Raw genomic sequence first — 22,818 nt, forward strand, 5'->3', positions numbered from 1 at the left:
GCGGGTGAGGGGCTGGGGTGGGTGAGGGGTGTGTGTGTGTGGGAGCGGGGCTGGGGGGTGTGTGTGGGGGAGCGGGGCCGGGGGGGTGGGGTGTGTGTGTGTGTGGGAGCGGGGCTGGGGGGTGTGTGTGGGGGAGTGGAGCCGGGGGGGTGGGGTGTGTGTGTGTGTGGGAGCGGGGCCGGGGGGGTGGGGTGTGTGTGTGTGTGGGGGGGGACTAGCCTGTGGTTCTAGGGTGGAGGGGGATGGTGCAGAACCAGGACCAAAGTGGGTGGGGGGGAGGATTAAGTGAGGTGGGTTGGCATGATGAGGAAGAGCCAGGTGGTGGGCCAGGACCTGAGGTGTGTTGGGTGAGCCATAGGGCTGGGGGAGGGGGTTGGGAAGATGGGGGGTGCCCATGCCTGGTAGGAGGGGCCTCTTTTGTGGGGATTAATTTCTTCTAGCCAGGAGACAGTTATTTGCGCACATCCCCCCAGCTGAAGCCATCTCTTTCCCCTTCCTCCTCCCCAGGCAGCTCTGTTGAGCCCCCTGCACTGTGCATGTCCCTTGGGGATATCCGGGACCGTGGGGGTGCTTTCTCTAAGAGATGGAGTTTATGCTGGTATCTCCAGCCCTGAATTCTTCTTCTTCTCTCTCCCCATGTTGGTGAGGGGGTGTATATGAGTGGGCTGCCTCCCTCTGCCCTACAGGTGGCTGCCTTTCTGTGGCGTAGTATGTACAGTTGGTGGCCTGCATTGGGATCCTGCCAGCTGCGAGGTGCTGTGGAAGCATGCGTGGTGGTAGTTTTATAATTCATCAGCGATGTCCTAGCCAAGGCTAGGAGTGAGTGCGGGATGGACTCAAGATTGCTTGAGGTGTGGTCACCTAGGAGCTGTTCAAGTGAGAATGAAATGCCAGAAGCTGCTTAAATAAGCAATGGGGACTTAAAGTCTAATGGAGCTGCCCCATAGGGTCCATTTAATCTGCGAGGCAGAGATGCAACCTAGCAGCACATTGCTGTGTACCAGTGAGGATGGCGTGCATCTGTCTCTTCCATTCCCAAGCAGCCCCAGCTCTCCATCCTCCACTTCTGAATGCTCTTTTCTTTGCAGTGCTGAAGAAACGCCTCGTGAAGCTTGTTGTCAACTTTCTCTTCTACTTCCGAACAGATGAAGCGGAGGTATGGAAATAACCTGCTTCTGCAAACTGGTGGCATGTGGTAGTTAGAGCTGGTGCCACAAGAACCTGCCTTGGTTTTTAACGTGTTTATTACTGCAGTGTCTAAGAACCAACCAAGAATAAAAGCCCATTGTGCTAGGCACTGTACTAACGCAGAGTAATAAAGGCCCATGCCCTGAAGAACGTACAATTGAAATAGTCATGTGATGTTTGCGGTTGGTGTTTGACAAACATAATGAAACCTCTGCTTGGGCTGATAAGTAACCACTGTGCCGCCCAACCCTGGCCACTGTGTTTCTGATGCTATGGTCCAGGGACGATCTCTGAAACACAGCCATTGCCACACTTTCCTGTGGGACTGCAATTCATGTATGTGAAACTAGTGAGGTGGATTTTAAATTTAGACTCATCCCCTAGCAATGGAACTGGGGTTCCTTTGTGAACAATAACGGCATCATTGCTTATGTGCCAGACCTGGTAAAAGAAAACTGAAGCAATGTAATAGTTGTGTTTTATTAATATTCCTTACTTGGACCTTTATAAGTGTGCAAGGCCATTGTCTGGTTGCTTGAGCAGAGAAATTGAGAGCTGGAGACTCCTGTATTCTGTTCCTGCAAATGACTTGATGTGTGTCCTTGAGCAAGTCATTTGATCCATCTTTGCCTTTGTTTCCTCATTGGTGGTAATAAAACCCACTTTAGAAAGTGCTTGGATATAAGGTGCATGATGAGTGCAGCGTGGCACTGTTGCTGCTATGCCATTTAAGTCTTGAAGACGAGGCTTTTGGGGTGATGTTTTTGTAGTTTGTGCCAATCACAAATACATGTGACCCTAAGAATCCTTGCACTCTCAGTAGGATATTCTCTCCTTCTTACCTATCTCCTCTGAGAGTCACAATCACAGGATCTGGCCAAGAAGATGCCACACTTCACAACCACTCTTGGGTGATTGTGAAATCACGTTAGAGCTCTGACTGCATGAGACTAGAGGCCATTCCCAGTAGCAGATTTCCCTCCACTGCTGCTTACATGATTTTAGCTGCTTATGGCCAGGACAAGTAGCAGAAGACTATAAATATTTCCTTGTGTTTAGGGGTAGATGATCCAAAATGGTCCAAAAATAGTTTGGAAGCTTAGAATAGTGTGTGGTGAAGGGATACTTAGCCATGATACAAATAACACCTTTTATTAAAACTGAGTCGATTGAAAAAAAATCTTTGCGTTCCATTTTGTTTGTCTCTTGCATTTCAGTCAGCTGGGACAAAGAATAGAATAGTCAGTTTCACTTTTGTTTATACTTGGCTTTGCTCTCTGGTTGCTCATGCCCTAGCTCGGTGCACCACTATATGAGCTGCAGATTTTGCAAGTGAAATTCGTTTGTTTAAAATCCATTGAATTGTTTGAATGCACTGACGCATTCCATTAGTCTTGTGCCAAGCCTCAAGCCTTTTCTTTACCAAACCTAAATTTGGATTTCAGTTTGTCCTGCTGCACCTTCCAGCCAAACTTGCTTTGCAGACTCGATTCTGGAGAACTAGAAATAAGCTTTTACCTTCACCTCTCTTTGGGCAGATCACCGAGCTGTTTATTAAATCATCAAAATGATACTGAGCACAAAATATATTTATACAGTGAAGCCTGACTGCAGAGACAAAGAAATTGGCTGCCTAAAAAACGCTCCACATTAAACTCACTCAGTTCTATTCGGGTTATGACGCCTTCCCTGAGGTCCATCCCTCGGTAGTTTTTTGTGGTTTATCAGTGTCTTCCTATTTTTAAATTTTTTTTCGCTTGCTTGAGTTGATGTGGAAGACCTGCTATAGCAACCTAAACATGAGAAACCGTGAAAGAGCTGTGAATATCTAGATAGTACCAAAGAACTAAAAGGCCTTAGGAAATGTAGGTTCTGCATTAGCACTCTTCATAGTTCTATCTTTCTCTCATGAATCGGTCACCGTGTCCCCCACGTCACTCTGTGTTCCCTTTCTCACGACGATGTCTTGCATGTTTATAGAACTGGCTGAACAATGGGGAGGGGTGTTTTAAACCTTCTCTTTGGGTTTCTTTCTAGCCAATTGGAGCTTTGCTGTTGGAGCATTGTAAAATCACCAAAGAAGAGGAGAATGTCTTTTCAATCAGTGAGTTTTGGATAAAGATTCTCGTGGATTTCCTTTTCCTTAAGATGTGGTGTGTAACTTTTCCCTTCTCAGTCAAGTGGAGGAAGGGCAAGAGTAAACATTTCTGGAGTCAGATTATGTACCGTATTGTGGCGGGGGTGTCAGATCTCAAATGGGGCAGAAGCAGTACGTGAAAGGGGAGACACTTAAGGAAAATCCTGGGTGTTGTAGGAAGTGGTGTTGGGGATTCAATAGAGGCCCCTCTTCCCTCTCGGTACTGCATCATTGCCACCTCATGGTATAATTACTGCTCTTCTGAAGAGGTGGTCTCATGGTTGAGGTGTGAAACCCAAGACCCCGAGCACTTATGGTCATTGAAGACCCTGTCTCACATTTTGTCAGTCAGGATGCTAGCTCTGGTGCCCTGGACAAACTGTCTGTTTTGCCTCTTGACTCCCCCTTGTATTATCAATATTCTTTTCAATAAGAATGTTTAGTTCACGCCCTCTCCTAAACCAGTGATGCTGTGTGCTAAGCAGCTGCTGCGCTCTGACCCAGAGGTGGCCGCATTTCATGGCTGGCTGAAGTGATCCCTGGGTGCTGTTTGTAGAGCTCTGGGGGATGACAGGAGCTGTGGAAGCGAATGGGTGGCTAAACACCAGGGGAAATTCCTGTCTGGGAAGACTGGCTATTGACTCGTTGCTGTATCTAGGCTCTTGCTTTCTGGTAAAAATAAAATGAGGCGGCTCAGATAAAGCACTTGTCGGGGCTGTCCTAGCCCCAGTCCTCCCGCCATGCTGTTTGGCCTTGTGTTGATAGCAGTGGCTCCAGCTGGCTTGCAGCATGTTGTCCTTTGTAAGCAGCCTTTCATCCAACAAGCAATCATTGTGCAAATGGTATGTGGCAAAAATAACAGGATGTTTCCTCCAAGGCCATCCCCATATCTGTTGGCCTGGCTGTCAGGCGCAGCTGCTTCAACGTGCGGAGCCTTCAGTCCCTCCTTGCTGGAATGGAGGCGAACTCCCACTGTCTCCGCTGGACCCTCTTGAGACAGTGTGCGCCTACAGAGAGCTGCCTGGGCACCAGCCTACCACCTGAACTCTGCCGCTCTGGGGCCTTCCTTGGCAGCCCGAGAGACCGGAGTCTTGTATCCCCTGAATGGGTACAGCACGGACACTGCTAGCTTCCCATGCCATCCCAACAACGTGTCTCCTGCTCCGGAAGGATCACCGCCCAGGGGGATGGGGCGTTTACTCACCCTACTAACAAAATGGGGCAATTAGTGGTGGCTTTCGTGATGTTCACGCTCGTCTGAGACCCACCAAAGCTCACTTCACATGGACCAATCGTGAGCCAGCAGCTCTGTCCTGGGCCGGAGTCTGTCAGGTGCTCTGAAAGCGACAGATTCTTGCAGCCTATTGCCACCCCATTGAGATCCAGCCCTTCCCTGCCAGCCCACTGGAATGACTCTCTCTCACTCCCGGTATCCCAAAGCTCTACACAGCAGCACGTCCGGCTGCAGGTCAGCAACAAAGCAGGCCTGTGTGGCAGTTCCTTCCCTAAGACCTTTGCCCGCACTGCTTTGCATAGAGGGATTGGGTGATGCAATTTGGCTGAGTTCTCGCCAAGCTGGAGCCCAGATCTACATTAATTATATCCCGAAGAGCAGAGCTAATTAGTTAAAGGGTCTGATATGATCTTGGTAAAGCATTAAAGTCAAACAGGGAGTCCATTTCCAATCTGCAGCAATGCCAGCTTTTGGAAAAGAGCCAAGAAGGGTCAGTCCCGCTTCTAGGGTCACTTAATTCATCTCATTTCTGCCTCCTCTGTACGTGTATAACTCAGCTTGTGGTCATTAAAGAGCTGGTCGCTCTTTTCAAGCACTGAGGCGTTAGGCTGGTCAAATTCCAACTTGTTCAGCTACGTTCTCCCTCGTTGCGTTCCCTGCTGAAGCTCTGAGATGTGGTGCTTTTTGCTGCTGCTCCTGAAATTTGGTGTGGTTTAAACAGCTGACCCGTTCCACCCCAGAGGTGGCTGCATTGCAATGCTGCATGAGCCGATTTCATTGTGTATCCTTCATACAGCTCTTTGGTAGGGTATTTTTTAATATATGGAGATATACCTATCTCATAGAGCTGGAAGGAACCTTGAAAGGTCATCGAGTCCAGCCCCCTGCCTTCACTAGCAGGACCAAGTACTGATTTTTGCCCAAGATCCCTAAGTGGCCCCCTCAAGGATTGAACTCACAACCCTGGGTTTAGCAAGCCAAGGCTCAAACCACTGAGCTATCCCTCCCCCATCTCACGGGATGAAAGGTGCAAATAGATCCATGACCACGAGCCATTGTAAATGTGCATTAAGGGGGAGATGAGCCCCTTGGCCGGTTCTATGCCACTTTCAATGGACAGTTGCTGGTCGTGACCTTTCCCCAGTTGGCTGCTCTGTAACTTTTCTAAGAGAATAAAATGACTGGGGGTTGCTGGGCTGTGCCAGTGACAAACGACGTTACTCTGGCGCTGGCTTTCCTGGTGGGGGACAGGGGGATGTCACAGCAGCTCTGCCGCAAACTGCACCTTGGGGGTTTGAAAGCAACCGAGTAAAGCTTTAGTCCCACTGCGAAGTGTGTGACCGGGAGGCTTGGTGTGTCCCTTGCTACAGAAAGAGGGGAGTGGGGCAGTGCGTCTGAAGCCCTGCTACACAAGGGGCTTGAGTGAGGAGATGGTGGGAAGAGAGAGGGGGGCTAGGGCCTGGTCCTACTAATTTCTGCCAGTGGATCTCCTGCCCTTTTAAAATAAATAAAGGCATAGTTGTGGCTTGGCACAGGGGAAGGGGTAACTCATGGTGACACCTGCTGGTGGGTGCAAGGAGCATTTCTCAACCATCCTTTCCTTGTCCCTGGCAGGTTTCATTGAGGAACCGGACAGGAAATATTTCTTTGAATGTGACACCGAGGAGCAATGCCAGGAGTGGATTGAGGCGCTCCGAAGAGCCAGGTAGGCCAGCCGGTTGGGCGGGGGGACTTCTCCACCATGGCGCTGGTGTTGTGCAGAACGCAGCTCAGCGCTGGGTGTGCCGCGCTGGAGTCGGGGAGAGAAGAGGGAGCTCACTTGGCAGCAAGCAACACAGGAGCGCTCTGCCCAGTGCAGTAGAGAGCAAAACACGGGCCTGGCTGTAGAGACATCTCTTGTACATCGTTATTTTGGTCACTGAATAGGGAATTATTCCTGGACTAATCCTTCTGTGTGCTGTTTGGTGGACTTCCCTGATCACAGCCACTGGCCCTGCAGGGAGCGCTGTGGAGAGAGGCGTTTAGGAAGCAACAATACGTCCTGAAATGTGTTCGCTCTCTTGACAAGGCTGGGAAGGTGGCTGTGGCAAATGATCCTTTGCAAAGGCCTGTGGGGAAAATGCCCACTGGCCATCTAGCATAGAGTCTGCCCCATACCCCACTAGTACAGGTGCACATTTTTGCAGCAGTGACTGAGCTGAGACCTTCCTTAGGACTCCAACCAGTGTGTGAAATACATCCCCTCTATTCAGCCAGACACTCCTTGTCTTACAGCTACGAGTTCATGAGAAGAAGTTTGATTTTCTATCGGAATGAGATTCAGAAGATGACAGGGAAGGTGAGTGTCCGATTTATCATCCACTAGCTCCTTTCCTTCTATCAAGGCCAGGAATTGTCAATCCGTAGGGAGCGGTGCGGGGTTTGCTGCCTGGTTTATACCGGGAGAGAATTGGAGCAGCCAGAATTGGTGGAGACTGTCTCCCCCCCCACCCCCCCATTGGCCTCGTTGCAGCCCATGGGAAAGATCAACCCCTTAATAACTTAGAGCTTGAACCCATCAGTGTCAGAGCTTCCAGTCAGTTTTAAGGAACCTGCCTGCACCAAAGGGTTGTTGTACAGACTGTCTCAGTCTTTCACCATGCAGCAGCAATGGCCCACTTAACTTCATGCCTCCAGCTGGGGAACCTCCAGTGCAGGAGGTCAGGTTAGATCCTGCTTGGTGCAATGGCACTGGTGGATGGGGGTGGCCAGGACTCTGTCCTTCAGGTGCTTGGTGCTCAGGTAAGGTACCTGCCTATGCAATGCAAAGTGCTTACAGCACGTCACGTCTTCTATGGGGCTTGCTGTGAAGCAGGCGTGTAATTGTCCTGATGCCCAGCTGTTCTCATCTGGTAGAGCTCTTACTAATTTAACACTGATGAATGTTAGCCCCTGCCAGGTTTTGCCAGGTTCAATGTAAGATCCCTTCTGCCAGTGCAGTCATGGGCTTTGCCCTGCTCCTGCTTTCTCATGGAGAGACCAGCGAGCCATAGGATGACTGTGTGACACCAGCACACACACGTCTGTACTAAGATGGCTAAAAAAACAACCCACATAGCTGACTGTCTTACAGCCTCCAGAAGGGCTGATGGACTGTCCTTTGCCACACCTCCCCATCCCCACCACCCTGTGTTTCCTGCTTTGACAAGGAATCAACGCTCTGTCTAGAAGTTAATTTGACCATAATCTGATGCCCAGGCCTTAAGTAAATGAATGGCTCTGGCTGTATAATCTCATCTGCTGCAGCTTGTCCCGTGTACTGCAGCGCCGTGAGGTGGCCCCATACTATAATGGGAGGCACTGAGATCTTTAAAGGAACCGCCCCTGAGTTGTGCAGGAAAGGCAGGCTGGGTGTCTCGCTCCCCCTTACGTGTGGGCATGTTGTGCTCTCGCTGCAGGACCCCCTGGAGCAGTACGGAATCTCCGAGGAAGCCCGATTCCAGTTGGGAACACGCAAGCTCTAACCTGGCAGCCTCCGCCCCCACCCACCCACCCACCCCCAGTGGGGCTTAACTGGCATTCAGCCACCTCTTTGTGGGGTGAAAACACCAACCCCCTGCTGGGGGGAGCGCCTGGGACCAAGTGACTTATTTATGGGCCAGATCATTTGTATGTTTTTTTTGTTTTTTTAATGGATTTATTGCACACTCCCCTTCCTGTTTGTCTTCAGCCCCTCGGAGCTCCCATCTCCCTGCTGGGTTGTAGAAGCAGCAAGTCTTAACTGGCCACTGCTGTGTCAGCTTTAACTTGATCGACCATAAAACTGCTAGGCTGAGGGACATAGGGGCTGCCCCGTCCTTAGATGCTTGCTGCGAGGGCTGCTGAAAGCCCCCATCAGGAGTTCCAGGGGTCCGGGGATTTCAGCTATGATGCCGATGTGGAAACAAGGCTGGTCTCCCTGCCCCCATGGGAGCAGCCCAGGGGTCTTCCAGCATGTGGTGCCATTATAAGGCAGGGATAATCCGGTGTAGAGGGCCAGTGTCTGTGGGCTGGTCTACACTTAGTCCGGACTTCGGACTAAGGTACGCAAATTCAGCTACGTTAATAACGTAGCTGAATTCGAAGTACCTTACTCCGGACTTACCGCGGTCCAGACGCGGCTGGAAGTCTGCCCCCGTCGACGCCGCGTACTCCTCTCGGCGAGCTGGAGTACCGGCGTCGATTGTGAGCACTTCCGGGATCGATCCCAGAACATCGATGGCGTGCCTCCGGACCAGCCGGTAAGTGAAGACTAGGCCTGTTTTATGCCAAAAACATGCCCCTAGTGGCAGCATTTCTGCTGGGAATGGCCTCAGGGCTTTGGCCAGCCAGCTCTGCAGAGAGCCTGCCGTACCCCCTGGTGGCTGGAGTTTGTCACCTGGGTGCTCTGAGCCAAGGGGCGGCTCATGCCCTGTTGGCTTTTGGAAAACTGGCTAATCTCAAAGGGAGGACGAGGCTCTTGCTTTAAGGGGGTGTTTTTTGGCTGAGCGCCTGATTCCTTTGCTCACAGTGGTGGGGTCCTGGGCCTTGAAATGCCAGACGCGCCCTCACTTTAACTCTGTCGGGCCCACTCCAGCCGCTAGATCTGCACAGAGCAGCTGGTTCAGGTAGGGGAAGCCCTCCTCTGTTCTGGATGGCAACCCCCAGCTGGAGGGGGGAGGAACTGGCCCTTACTCTAAACAGGGTTAACTTCTGTCACGTTACTGCAGGGTAGCTGCTGGTGCTCCTACTCCCCTCCCTAGCTGGTGCTGCTCCAGCTGACACTGTGGCTGCAGGGGGCAGTGTCTTCATTTCCTTACACGTACACGCAGCAGCAGCGATTGCATTGTGAGGGGCACAGGGCAGCAGCAACTAGACAGGGGTACTGTGGCCTGTCTCAGCTCAATGCTCTCCCTAGGGTCTGATTTTGAACTAAGGCAAATTAATCCAGCTACCAGGAGCCACCCTACAGCATCTTAAAATGCACGTCCAACGTCCTGCACAGGTGTGGGGGTGTGGCTTTCTCACCAGTGCCCGGGAGTGAGCAAGGCAAGGGTTTGAAAGACACCTGCAGTGAGGCAGTCTAAACCAAACTCCTCCCCCCGACCTTGAGAGCAAGCTGTGGTTCCTAGTGGCATTGTTCCCTTGCCTAGGAGTGCTGTGCTGTCATGGGCTTCCTGGAGCAGGCGGCCTGCGGGGTGGATGCTAGTGTAGTCCCCTTTACTGGCAGTGTGAGAGGTAGAACCACACCCTGTCCATACCGAGCTGGGAGACAGGGTCCCCCAGCATGAATAGTTGTACAGGACTGCTTCAGGCTTTACTCACTACACAATCTGCCTCATTTGTCTCTGCGGCTTCCCTCGTCCTCAGCAGCTTGAGCAGAAAAGACCAAAGCAATCCAGTGATTTCTGGAGACCTGCCCTCGTTTTCTCTTACGGTGCTTCTCTCCAAAGCAGCCCCAAGGGGAGGCCCTAGCGGCAGGCACCCTTCTCCCTGCTGGCTTTAGTCATCAATAACCAGTAGGGACCAGCATTTTCCCCCTAGCACCTCTGCAGAGATTTGCTTTTGGATGGAAACAAAGGGCCACCTTCTTTAACTGCTGTAAGGCTGCCAGCAATGAAGTTACAGCCAGGCACAAGTTGTGGGGCAGGGCTACTGCCAAGCCAGGTAGCTCTAGCCCTCTCACCAGCCTTGAACCTACTGGCTAAGCAGTGCAGAGGCTGTTAGCACAAACCAACACAAGTGCACAGGGACTAACCCTGAAGCTATGAGGCAGTTTTCTACTGCCGGATGCAATTGCTTGAGGGATGCAGCACTGTTACTTAGGAGGCTCCCAAGGAGGAAATAATTAGGGTTTAGAACATTAGTGGAGGCTCATTGTTTTAGTGCAAGACATCAGCTACCTCCAACAGAGGTGGGAGATAGGGGGCCTACCCACCTCTTCAGCAGGACCACTTGTGTTCAATGGAGGCTCTTGCTAGTAGCTTCTACATGCAGCAGACAAGCCCTATACAGTGTGATAAAGAAGATGTATTACACTCATTTAAACTGATCTTTTGTCCTGGCCATCTAGATGGTCTGCTATTAGAGCAGCCTGGGTGATTGGTGGAAGCTGTGACGTGCTAAGACTGCTCCGGGGTGAAGGCTCTGGAACACCTGGGGAGCATAGCTCTGCCTTCCTGTTCATTGCCCCGGGGGAAGCAGCAATAGAGGATTAAGCAAGAGCCCATTAGAGCTTGTGCTTTAGAGAATGACCTCAGCTGCCCCTGTACTGCGTTCTCAAGCAGTCCTTTTCTTGGCCTTTGCTGGTGCCCTGAGGTAGAGCAGAACGACGCTCCCCTCTGAGGTTAAGGCAAGGTTAGTTCAAAGATGGTTCTTGCTATCTAGGGGCTGCTAACCTTTCCAAGCTTACTAGGGCAGTTGTCCTGTGTTGCCATTAAAATCTTTGCCCACTTTCACCTAAGTTGATGCAAAGGCTCCATATCAACTGACCTGTGAAATGGTGTTCAAGAGCCTGCTTTGAACTCTGTTGTAACGGTTATGCTCCCATCCCTGCTGCGTCAGCAGCTAGATAGCAAGAATCTTATTCCCAGGGTCTCGTCTCCTGTAAGTCAGCTAAGACAACTCAGCCTAAGCCAGGAGCAGGCGTTTTATTAACTCCATAACATTGGTACAGCACATTAGGGACGCTGGAGCTTTGTTTAAGATAGGAGAAAGCTGAGCAATGCAGTAGTTTTACAGAATAAGCCAGCTCTAAATTATGGAAAGATTACACCCAATATTTCTCTCTCTCCTGTTCAAAGCCTGTTTGATTGTTCAGCCAGCTTGCTTTTGTGCACTTGCCTTTAGAATCAGCGTTGCTTAGTACGCTGGCTGCCTCAATTCTGTTTGTTTTACTGGACTGGCTCTTAGCACCTCTCAACTTACTTGAGAAATCTTTATTTAAAATCCTAGCAGGTGGCCATTTGAACATAGCTCGTGACAGCCAAGATTTCAGAACTGGAGCATTGGTCACTGTTGTTGCAGGTTACTTAGAGCAGTCAAACTACTGTATAAATATTCCCTCTTCTGCCTTCCCTGTACAAAAACACTAGCTTTTTCTTGTTACCCTTTCAAAGGGCAGACCTTAAGCTTATGGTTATCATTGCACACTATAAAAATGGGCATTTTGTTTGGGAGTGGGGTAAGGTGAGCAAGAAACAGCTCCAGCTATTTGCTTAGATTAGGAGGTACGTAAATTTCACTTTCGTTACTTAATTGAATGTATGAAGAAAATGCTGTGAATAGTTATCTGAGCATGGGTGGTGCCCAGTAACTCACTAGAACTAGCTTTACATTTCAGGATGAAGGGGGAACAGTTTTAGGAATCTTATCACTGGTCATTTATATACAAGTTTATTACCTGTTCAGGTTCTATTTTCATGTTGGTGGTTAGTTGCCCTAACAAAGGCATTCTAGACTGATGCTGTTCATAGACTGTACAATCAATGTTTTAAATAAACACCACCTTTAATTGTTTTGACCTGGGTGTAAGTTGCGGCCGCTGTGTAAGACTCCCATGTGTACTTTCTTCAAAAAGAAAGCAGAAGTTTGAAGGGGCCTAAAAGTTTCAATCACTAAGATTTGGATTTTCATTCGTACCTGAGCTCCATTGACTTTCAGTACGATTTGTGCTCTTAACTCATGGGCTTTGGAAACTCCTACCCGAATGTTTGCCCACACTGAACTCCTAAAAATGAAACGACCCTTTGTACAGGAAGGAAGCAAACAGCAGACCAGAGGTGTAACTGTAATAGTCAATGGAGAGACTAAACTCCCTTAAAGCATCACCCTTGTTACCCATGTCTGAGCCAGAATGGTTGGCTGCAGCAGTGGGGCTGAAATGGGTATGGCAGAGCCCCTTGTGGCAATCCACAGCAGCTGTATGTTGCCAGGAGTAGGAGATTGCCGTTACAGTCCCACTAGAAGAGATCCCATAGCACAGGGGTTCTCAAACTTTTGTAGTGGTGGCCCGTTTCACATAGCATGCCTCTGAGTGCAACCCCCTAATAAATGCTGGAGGCTGACAGATCATGACCCCCCCAGGGATCCCAACCCCTGCCATAGCAGGAGCAGCTAATAGGCCAGTCAATATTCTCCCCTCTACAGGTCCAAGGCTACTGAATTCTCTTCTGCTACTGGGGCCTGACTCACTCTAGAGAAGCCTTGCAAAGGAAGGACTCCAGAAAACTTGTGTAAGAATGGGGCACCTGCTCAGTGGTTGCTATGACCCTATAAGATCCTCCTGTAAGCCTAGCCTTACGTCCATCCCTATTCAGTGAAGAGTGAGGGCTTTTGTCTCCACTGCAAGATACCAATTTAGCAAATGTTTTTAAACCCTCACTTCTGCTCCAGGCAGGAGAGTTTAAACCCAGGAATTTAAGGAAAGCCAAACAAAGTTGAGCAACCAAGTCAGTTAGCTACTTAGCAGGGGTCGGGGGAAAGCTGTTTGTCATGTGATTTTTCAATTGCTAGCTCCTCAGAAGAGCATGCAGTGCTTTACAGGGGGATGGAGGCTCAAAGTGACTCTTCTACTGTTACAGCTAGAGTCAAATCAATTGCCCAAGTTGATACACTCAGCAACAGTGAAAGAATACAGGAGTCTTGCCGGCCCCCTGCTCTAGCAACCGGAGAGTACTGAAGGGGATCTTTGCACTCGTGCTGTGGAGGATTCAGAAGGCAATCCTCCTTTGAAATGTAAAGAAAGGGGGGAAAAAACGGTCTGCTGAAGTACTGAAGCACCACCACAGTACAATGTATTAAAATACATACATTTTAATATAAAGACAAAACTTCAAAGCATTGTTTCAATTACAAATCAAGGTAAAAGACAAGAAATTAAAGTGGAAGGGAGGGGAGAAAAAAAAACTAACTCTTGCATTGTGGAAAATTAGGGTGGGTGGAAAATATATATATAATATAATATATATATAATATTACATACATATATACACACCAGAAGAATTCACACTAGTTCTATGGAAGAATGACAGGGCAACATACCAGTATAAAAAAAAAAAAACCAAATAAAGATAAATTAGGGGAGGTTTGAATTTTAAATAATTCAATTTCATAGGCTAAAATGTATAAACTAATTCCTATTCACTAGGAAACATCCCATATCACATGTTCTAAGCAAGAAAATGGGTATTTTTTGTTTTAAATCCATTGAAAAATTAATTTTTATTAGTAGTTAAAAGTTTTACTAATCAATTCCTGAGCAACAGCAACTTCATTTGCATTCCTCTGTCCAGTCCCACCCAGCAAGGGCAGACCCCCCACTCCTAAAACGCTTTCTTACAAAGACCAGAGACCTAAAGAATTGGTTTTTAATTTAAAACTGACCACTTCAAGAATTTATAGTAGGGGGCAGGAGGGTGGAGCCAAGCAGGCTGGATTTAACAATGCCAGAAAAATCACCTTTCCAAAGGACAATTCCACTGCACCAGAAAAGCAACCAGATGTACCTTAGAATCACAGGGTCGAACTTGAGAGCACTTCAGCATTAACATCTTCAAACCTTTAGGAAGTGGTTAGCTCATCTTTAATATTGAAAGCAAAGCATGAAGACTAAAAAGACTGACAGTCACAAGCGCTAAATATACTGGAGGGATATTTTCAGTTTTAGTATTGGGTTTATGCCCTGTTCCACAACAACAGCATCTGGTATTGCAATATTCAGTCTAAGTAGATAGATATTTATAACGCATAAAGGATAAATAAAATATGGCACAAAATTTAATGAAAAAGGTGCGTCCAACTCATTCGTGAAAAACAAGGGTCATCTATGGAATTGTTCAGGGGAATGGGGAAGGGCATTTGAATTAAAAAAAATAAGATACTTTTACACTGTCTAAATTTGTATTTAAAAAACCTCATCTACAGTGATTTTCCTCAGTGCTGCAGAGATAGTTCACAAAAACACTTACTAATTTCTCCCCAAACTGTGATTTAAATAGATTAATGTTTTACTGTCCACCGTACAGTTCCCATTTCTTATTAGAAAGCAATAATCGTTCCAAGCTACCAGTGCTCTTAATGCTTTTGGCTCAGGCAAAACAAGAGAAGCAGAACTATTAACAGCAACCACCTAAGAGTATTAATTAGGAGAAAACTCTCTAAAGAAAAAGGGTGTCAAAGTTTTCATGCTTCCAAGCTCTGGTATACAAAAGGTTTGCTTTCAATACCGAAAGCAAACGGACTATATGTGGTCAATACATTCCTAACGGAGCCCTCACAGAGTTAGAAAGCGAATTACAGCTCTTCAGGGAACAGCACCTGTGACTGAAGTTATTTAGCAATCCTGGTTAGACTAATGGATAAGGCTACTCCCCGGTCAGTGAAGAAAACTGTCAAGTGTATTGATAGTCACTGGGGAGGAAAATAGCACCATCTTCAGAATGGGTGGAGGGTGGCTTCTATTGTAGGCCTGAAGTCTAATCAGTGTGGGGGAAAATGTGTCCCTCAAACAGCAGCTTATGAGAGACTGCAGCAAGTCCCAGCTCTTGACATCTCCCTCCACCATTCCAGCAACCATGGGAAAGGTGGGGTGCAGCCTGGTGTGTGTGTGTATTGTATCTCTCTCTCTCTCTATACAAGAGTGATGAGACACTAGCAGTTTAAGAGTCTGATCCTGCCAACACTTCGTTGGGGGCATAGCATTTACTACCAGTGAGATACTCCTGGTAGAGGAGTCCGTGTTTGCAGGACTGGGACATAACAGAAAAACACCACACACTTAGTGCTGAAGTTACTTCATCCATCCCTCCAGCTACACCACAGGGAGCAATCCTGCTCTCATTAAAGTCAATGTTAAAATTTGCCTGGCTGACTCCAGAGAGAGAGATTGGACCCTGAATTCATCTTACAAACACCCTTGGAAATCGTCTGAGTCTCCCTAGACGTCACAAAGAACTGGGCTCCACGAATGAACTTTGCCAGAAGGGAAGCGTGTGTTGGACTTTAAGAAAACAATTGGAAGCAACTGTGTTCCCACAACTGACCGCTCACATTAGCGAGACCTAAGTAGACACAGCAGCATATGGCAGGCATTGCAAATTGTCCCTGATGCAGCGTGGTTAATGCAGATCCCTGCCCTGACACTCCAGCTATCCCGGTCCTAGGACTCTCAGCAGAACGGCAGGATTCTGGGAACAAACAGTATTGAAACCCAATTTACTTCAATGCACAATCCAAGCAGGATTTGAACCCGGGTCTCCAGAGGTGAAAGTCTAACAGTTGCCTGTGTCCCACCCTATCACCTATTTAACTAGCGCTATTGTCAGTTTCTCCAGAAAGGGAAGGTGGGGAAGGGAGGGATTAAAGATTTCCCCTACAAGGATCTTTCTTTAACTAAACCCAGCTATCAATAAAAGGCTTGAATCACCCAAGATAGGAATAAAACTTGCCTCCATTTCGCCTCTACCTCTCCTTCTACCCTCCATTTTTTGTCATCATTTTATCAGCTCCAATATAAAGGGGAATGAGGGAGGGAGGGTTGGATGTAAATGACATTCTTTTCCCTGCCCTCCATTCATTTTTAGCTCCATTTCTGTGCTTAAAAATCTATCTTCTGAGGCACATTACACTCGATCATTTTCCCCATAAGCAAAATTTCTTCATCCTAGATGAAGACACAAAAACTTTCACAGCCAAGAGATTAAAAATAGTATTGCAGTATTCAAGCGACACCCCTCCGAAGAAATGAGAGGAAATCCATCCATCCATCCATCAGCAGGATAAGGTACATGGGCTACTGCAAGCTACACCCAGCAAAAGGTTTGCATGGCCCGAGATGTAGCTTAATTGATCAGCCTAAGAACAGCCAAGCAAATTTGAAGCAACTGCTTGAACTCTGGACTCTTTAGAGGAAAGGTGTCATGTAATTGCTTGTTTTCACTCCTCGAACAACGGGCCTGAAATCTGTTAATTCAGCAGACCTTCTCCAATACCCAAATGATGAGTTCAGAGCCACTCACTGCTCTGCAGCAAACAGGAGTAGATTAAAACAGCTCTGGCACCTTAATAACGGGGCCAATTTAAAAATAAAGCCCTGTGATTTTGGGGGTGGGAAAGTGTGACAGGATGGCATGGACTGGAGCTTTAAAGCTCTTGTCTAGCCACAGGCCAGTGATGCGCACAATCACTTCAGGAGCAAGCAGCAAGCATAAAGCACACCTTGAGTGACAGCAAAAGCAGCCATTGGACAAGATTCCCCCCACCCCCAGTCAACGCACCTACCTGCACAACCGGCATAGAGGGGAATTCAGCCTACGTGGCCCACTCCAATTCTTGGCCTCTCTGCTGAGCCTGCTCACAAAGCCAATTACCAACAGAGTGAATACCCCTTGTTCTAAGGGATCTTTATCCCCACAGTAAAGGAGCAATAACAATTGAGACAACCGGAAAGTCTCATTGTCTCCTTGTGCTCCCGCCTGTTATAGCCACCTGCCATCTCATACTTGGATTGTGCTTTGGGGGAGGAGCGCTCTCTCTCTCTCTCAGCCCACCGATCATAAGGGGTCCTGATCTACAACCAGCTACCACAATAGTTCACCTACGTTTGAATTCTTTTAGCGTGCAGTTCTAAGAGGGATGGCTTTAATTCCTGCTTCACCTGCCTTCCAATGAGCTGACAGTCCAGAGTATAAACAAACTGGGAGGAATCAAGCAGGGGAGTGGCCCTGCAGACAGGAACACCTCTGTCAAGGAGAAAGGGCACCCTCCGATGTTCACACATATGGGAAGCTTTAAAGAGAGCTGCACGTATCATTGTCTCAGTATTTTTTTTTAAATGGAAGGCTATGGGATCCTCCATGCAAACCCTTAACCAAGTCCACTTTAAACCCACTTTCTCCCCCCCCCCCCCCCCCCCCCCCATCTGCTGCCCAGTAGTTTCCCCAAGTACTTGGGGAAACCATCACTCCCACAACCTGCACTTAAATGAGTGATGAGATTTAAGATCTAGCATTTATGACCCTCCCCAGGAAGATCAATGCACTTTACAAAAAGTAGCCAAGTGCCATTATCCCCATTTTCGAGATGAGGAAATAGAGGCAGAAACTGATTTGACAGAGGTCAACCATGTCAACAACCGCCAGGTCTCCAGTCGCACTCCAATGCAGCCCTCACGTACACAAAGCAAAGCGGCCTATTTTCAGGATTCCTCAACCACCACTGTCCCGTATCAGAATTCTTACTGAATGACTAATCCACAGAAAACAGCAAATTTAAGTTGAATGCCTTGGGAGCTCTCCCAACTTTCTGACACTCCAAGAGGTTGTCTGGGGGCTGGGAAAGGCAAACCAGACAACTGGAGCAGATGCACTCTTCCCTTTTTTGGTGGTGTGTAACAACTTGTCTCTGCATCTGCAAACATCTACCCCCACCTCGCTTTTTCACAAAGGGCCACACAGGCTCAGCTCAACACACTCGGGAAGTTCAATTTTTTGGCAGATGCTACAAAATGCATTTTAGCTTCATTATGAGTCCCCTTGCCAGCAGCAGCAATGCAGATGAGAAGGAACATTTGTGACAGTAGTAGAATGACTGGGCCGGGCGTAGGAAAGTGTAAACCAGAAAGAATTCCTTTCCTGCACTTCACATTGTGGCTTAAATAATATTAAATAAATAAAGTACCACCTCAGGTTACTGAGAACAAGTCTCACACCTCTGGCACTGAGCTTTCTTGCTAAGGTCACAAATATCCAAATTTCCAGCCATGCAGATTAGAGCTTTATTAATGCTTCACACTTACATGGAGCTTTTCACCCAGAGATCTCAAAGCACTTTATGAAGCAAGGCAAGTATCCTCCCGGTTTTACTGATGGGGAAACAGATGGAGATGCTGAACCAACTTGCCCAAGATTACAGTGAGTAAGGGAAAGAGCTGGGAGTAAGACCCAGGTCTCTTGCCTGACCCCAGTGCATCATGTGACTCCCCAAAACTTTAAGAATCTATTTCCCAATTTCTCCATGGAAAAGTGGAAATTCCCAGGCTGCAACAGAGAGAAAAAGGGGCCTTTTGGTGAGAAGCACCAGAATTCCATAGCCTTACCTGCCCCATTTCCCTGCCCTGCCTGACTCTTACGCAGAAGTCCAACTCAGCTGAGATTACTGGGAAGACAAAATCCGCAAGCAAGCAATGTGCACAGAACACAGAAGGCTGCAACAGTCAAATTTAAAGGCAGAAGCTAACAAAGACAGAGAAGTTCTGGAATCCCTGCAGGTATAACTGCCCTCAGAAGCATGTTTGAAACTCACAATACAACAAAGGTTCTCATTAAACCCTTTAGCAGAACAACAGGGCTGAAGAGGATAATGGCTAGGTCTTGCCCCCATTGCACCTGGCCAGGATGGAATTGGTTATCTGGTGAAAGCAGACTGGCTCAAGTGATATCATGCATTTCCCGCCCAGCTCTTAAATCAGGGATGTTGACGAGCCTCGATCGGCATAACTGAGGCATATAGAGGGGCAAAGCTAGGGCCCTTGAGCAGTTGTTCACACTATTTCACTACCTACTTTTTCTTTAATCTTCCAAGGACCTGAGTTTGAATTTTGTTGCCTTTAATTGGGATTAAAACTGCTGAGAAGGCCCTGCACCTTTCAGTTACCCAAAGATCTGGATCAGGCTGGAGTTGCCCAATTCACAGCTGAACAATAACGGTTACGTGTTTTCCTGGATTCCAGGACATAACTGTTTATGGCTTCCACTAGAAGCTACTGGAGGTCTCTCAGTGGCCACTCCCTGAGCATTACTTTGCTTTCGCTAGGTTCTCTCCCTGCTGCTAGGAATCCAGCTGGATGTATCACTTCCTCACTCTCCGCTCCCATGCGCAAACCAGAAAATGATTACAAATATTCCTGGAGATGAGGAATAAGGATCAGTCTCTTTTAGTGATCAATAATAAGGCAAAGTTACATTAATAGTTTCTGCACCCGGGGGGCACCTTTTGGAGAGGCCGAGACACTCAGGAGCGGATAGGGTAACTGAGCTGGTCAACTTCTATGCCACTGCCCACTACATGGTCTAGAGGGAAGCGGCCAATTTGAAATACATTGAAGGTGGGCATTGTTAATCAGGACACTGCACCTTTCCAGGACAAATTCACTCCCATGGGGAGAGGAAGGAGCTAGCGAGAATAGGAAAGTAGGAGAACATGTCCACCAGCTCCATTGGACACAAGAACCAGCATAGTACTCATGGAGACACAGATCAAACCAGCCATGGAAGCACAGCACAAGAGTGTGACGAGATATTTGGCCTGCTCCGAGTGCAATTAGGCAGCTGATTCACGAAGCCCAGCAGTTTGTGACAAAGGGAAACCGCACTAGGGAGTTGGTAAGGGAGAGCTCAACTCTAGTGAATGGCTGCTTGCTGGAGGTTAGAGACTGTAATTAGAGAGCTATGAACCTGGCTGGAATGGACTGAAGGATACCAAGTGCCTCCGATGCAATACGACCGTATCTCCCCAGACAGAACTTCGGCCAAAAGGTTCACTTTAGCACCGGTGTGCTCTGAATCTAGTCACTTTGCTGTCGCGATCCCCCTTCTGTTATTGTGGTTTCCTTTACTGGCGCTTGGTCCAGTCTATGCTGCAGATCGAAGTTTATGAAGTAATGGATCCTCCTCCCCATTTTGTGCACTTGAATAAATAAAAACCTCTTTTTACAAGTTTACTGTGCATCACACAACCTAAAAAATAAACTGAATAAAGTTTATGAAATTTATAAATTTTCATCACGTCTATAAAATACGGTCACTGCTCGGAGCGACACTTTTCTGTACACAGAACACCAAGTCACAATACAATTCAAAATGCACCAGTTTGATAGTGTGGCAGCAAGTTAAGCTAGATTGTGGTGTTTTTGTGAACTACCATTTAAACCTATTCAAAGCAAAGAAATACAAAAGCAAATGCACTTAGAAGTCAATAAAATGTACACGGCTGAGCCATTTCGGAATCAAGTATCAAAACCTTACTAACAAAATACATTGTACTTCAACAAAAACAACAAGCGGAGAAAATCTGCTGCTATCTGCCCCAGCATAGAAGCTCGGTTTTCAATCTTCCCAATATTGTTAAAAAGGGCCTGACCAACACCAGTGATTATGCACCCTGTTCATATGCCAAATGACCCCCCAAAACAAGTTAACAGTCTAGCTACTGAAATTCACAGTGACTGGAGCACCACCAGAGGTTTTAATGGGCCCAGTGAAGTAGTCTAACAGGACTAGACTTAAGTTATGCTTCTTCTGTTCAAAGTGTCTGAACCAGCTGAGTTTGCACAGGTCAGATCAGGTAATCTAGCTGCCATTCCAGAGGGGAGTATTGCATTCTGGTTTGTAATAGACAATATTAAATGCCTGATAACTGAGCCATGAGCTCTGTTAAAAAGAAAAAGAAAACCACCCAAAACTAAAGACTGCCATTCTCTGTAGCTCCTGCTTTGCTGTAAATCAATGGACTTTGGTATATGAACAGAGTGAGTTGAATAAATAAAAGCAGACCTGTCTGAGAACTGGGTTTGGCATTGGTCAACCCTCAAATTCAGCACCAAGGATTTGAACTAGAGAGGCACAGTTCTGACGGATGAAATAGCACCGAGAGGAGGCTCTTTACATCTCTGCTGGTGTGCCAGTCCTTTATTATTCAGAGAATGGTTTCAATGAGTTGCAGTTTTTTATGACTTTAGATGGAATAAAATAAGCCAAAATTGTTTTCATTTTTAAAAAAAGATAAATACTTTATCTAAACTATCGACAATACAAACTGGAGCTTTTTTTTTTTTTTAAGCATTTTCCTTTGCAGTTTTTTTTCAACTCCGATTCACAGTAGAATATTCTTTTCTCTGTTATTTAGGTCTTTTGTTTGTTTGTTTACTTTGTCCAGTAGTAAGAGAGTAGAAACCCCTGCCAGGCCAGGCGAGCACCTTTCAGTGGAAGCTGAGTGAAGTTGGTCCACGTTGTCCTTGCATAGGTCACATTGGGTTGAGGTAGAAATCCTAATTACCTGTGGGACAGGAGGAGAGGAAGAGACCCATCTAAATTAGATGCATCAAATCAAGTGTGTGCCAGAAATGTCATTTACTATATAGTTCTTAGACCTTCTGTTAGCCAGGATCAACAGGGACAGAAAGGAGAACAATCCATGTGTTGATATCAGTCAAAATTAGAGATAGATGACAACCCAACAGGTCTCTTCCATCACACCCCAACCCTTCTTGGGCTGTGCAATAATGAAATTTGATCCCTTGTTCCTAGATTTAGGCTCCAACAAGGTAAACACACAAGTAGTCCTACTGAAGATAATGGGATTATTCATGTGTTTAAATCAGGCATACGGAGTCTAAGCCAAAGCCCGTTGGAAGTCAATTGGGGCCTTTCCATTGGCTTCAGTGATGGACTTTGGAGCAGGACTATGCTTAAGTACCGTGCTGAATCGGGGGCTTAGATATTAGTCTGCGTTGGACTGTCACCATCTGCTGGCCTAGGCACCTCCATGTGTCAAATCCAGGGCCACGGTTCCGAGGCCTCTTTACTACATCTAGCGTCTGTGTTTATAGAGGAGACACACTGCTCCTCTCTGGTGCTGCCTCTTCCCCTCCCCTAAATGTCTTGTCATTTAGATTGGAAGCACTCTGGGGCAGGAACTAGCTAATGAATTTGTACAGTGCACAAGGGGTCCCAATTTCAGATGTGGTTTACTTAAAAAAAAAAAAAAAAAAAAAGGTATTTTCACAGTGCCTGCACCCACATCATGCAGAAATAAACAAAGGACCCAAAAAACTTAACCACAGTCACACCTAGACTGGCCCAAATACAAGAATTCCCTTCAATGAAAAGTGTTGAGGTTCTGCCGTTTGGTTTTGTTCTGCAGCAGGACGAAACTAAGACCTTTTGAAAGCTTTCCCAAAAATACAGAGAAAGCCCCCCGCACCCAGTGACCCTGTGGATAGGACAGTTACCTGGGATGTAGGAGACAGGTTCAAGACCCTGTCCAAACCCAGATCTCCCACATCCTAGATGAGTGCCCTGTCTAGCTGATTATTCTGGGGAGTGGGTCTCTTCCCCTGCAACTTGAGACACCTTCCAGATGACAGCTTTGTCTAAACCAATGCCTTTCGGCAAAAAGTTTCAATTTTGACAAACTGGCATTTTCTAATAAAAAAATATTCATAAAAAATCCCTCCCATTCTATTCACACCCCTCCTCTCCAAATT

At 47.2% G+C, this 22,818-nt stretch overlaps 2 protein-coding genes across 10 annotated transcripts in view; one reads left to right on the top strand and one right to left on the bottom strand.

Annotated features, from left to right (window-relative positions):
• The window catches only part of PLEKHJ1 (pleckstrin homology domain containing J1), a 34,022-nt gene that overhangs the window by 349 nt on the left and 10,855 nt on the right, over positions 1–22,818 (top strand). Inside the window, exons 2-7 of one of the 3 annotated variants that reach the window (XM_034755636.1) lie at positions 1,089–1,156; positions 3,226–3,292; positions 6,174–6,264; positions 6,834–6,897; positions 7,997–8,578; positions 8,834–9,288. In XM_034755636.1, the coding sequence (XP_034611527.1) occupies positions 1,089–1,156; positions 3,226–3,292; positions 6,174–6,264; positions 6,834–6,897; positions 7,997–8,062 (356 nt within the window). In that variant the 3' untranslated portion in view covers positions 8,063–8,578; positions 8,834–9,288. Of the gene's footprint in view, positions 1–1,088; positions 1,157–3,225; positions 3,293–6,173; positions 6,265–6,833; positions 6,898–7,996; positions 8,579–8,833; positions 9,289–12,704; positions 12,842–22,818 lie in introns of those variants that run through there. The other 2 variants (XM_034755638.1, XM_034755637.1) reach the window with 2 other exon arrangements.
• Positions 13,353–22,818, bottom strand: part of DOT1L (DOT1 like histone lysine methyltransferase) — a 102,100-nt gene continuing 92,634 nt past the window's right edge. For 5 of the 7 annotated variants that reach the window (XM_034755625.1, XM_034755626.1, XM_034755627.1 and 2 more), the window contains one exon: positions 21,522–21,608. Coding sequence is in view for 2 of the 7 variants with exons in the window: in XM_034755628.1 (XP_034611519.1) it covers positions 21,426–21,608 (183 nt within the window). In the remaining 5 variants the exon portion in view is untranslated. Of the gene's footprint in view, positions 21,609–22,818 lie in introns of all 7 variants that reach the window. The other 2 variants (XM_034755628.1, XM_034755631.1) reach the window with 2 other exon arrangements.

This window comes from Trachemys scripta, chromosome 22, assembly GCF_013100865.1.
Source record: "Trachemys scripta elegans isolate TJP31775 chromosome 22, CAS_Tse_1.0, whole genome shotgun sequence".
In the NCBI taxonomy this organism is placed as follows: Eukaryota; Metazoa; Chordata; order Testudines; family Emydidae; genus Trachemys; species Trachemys scripta.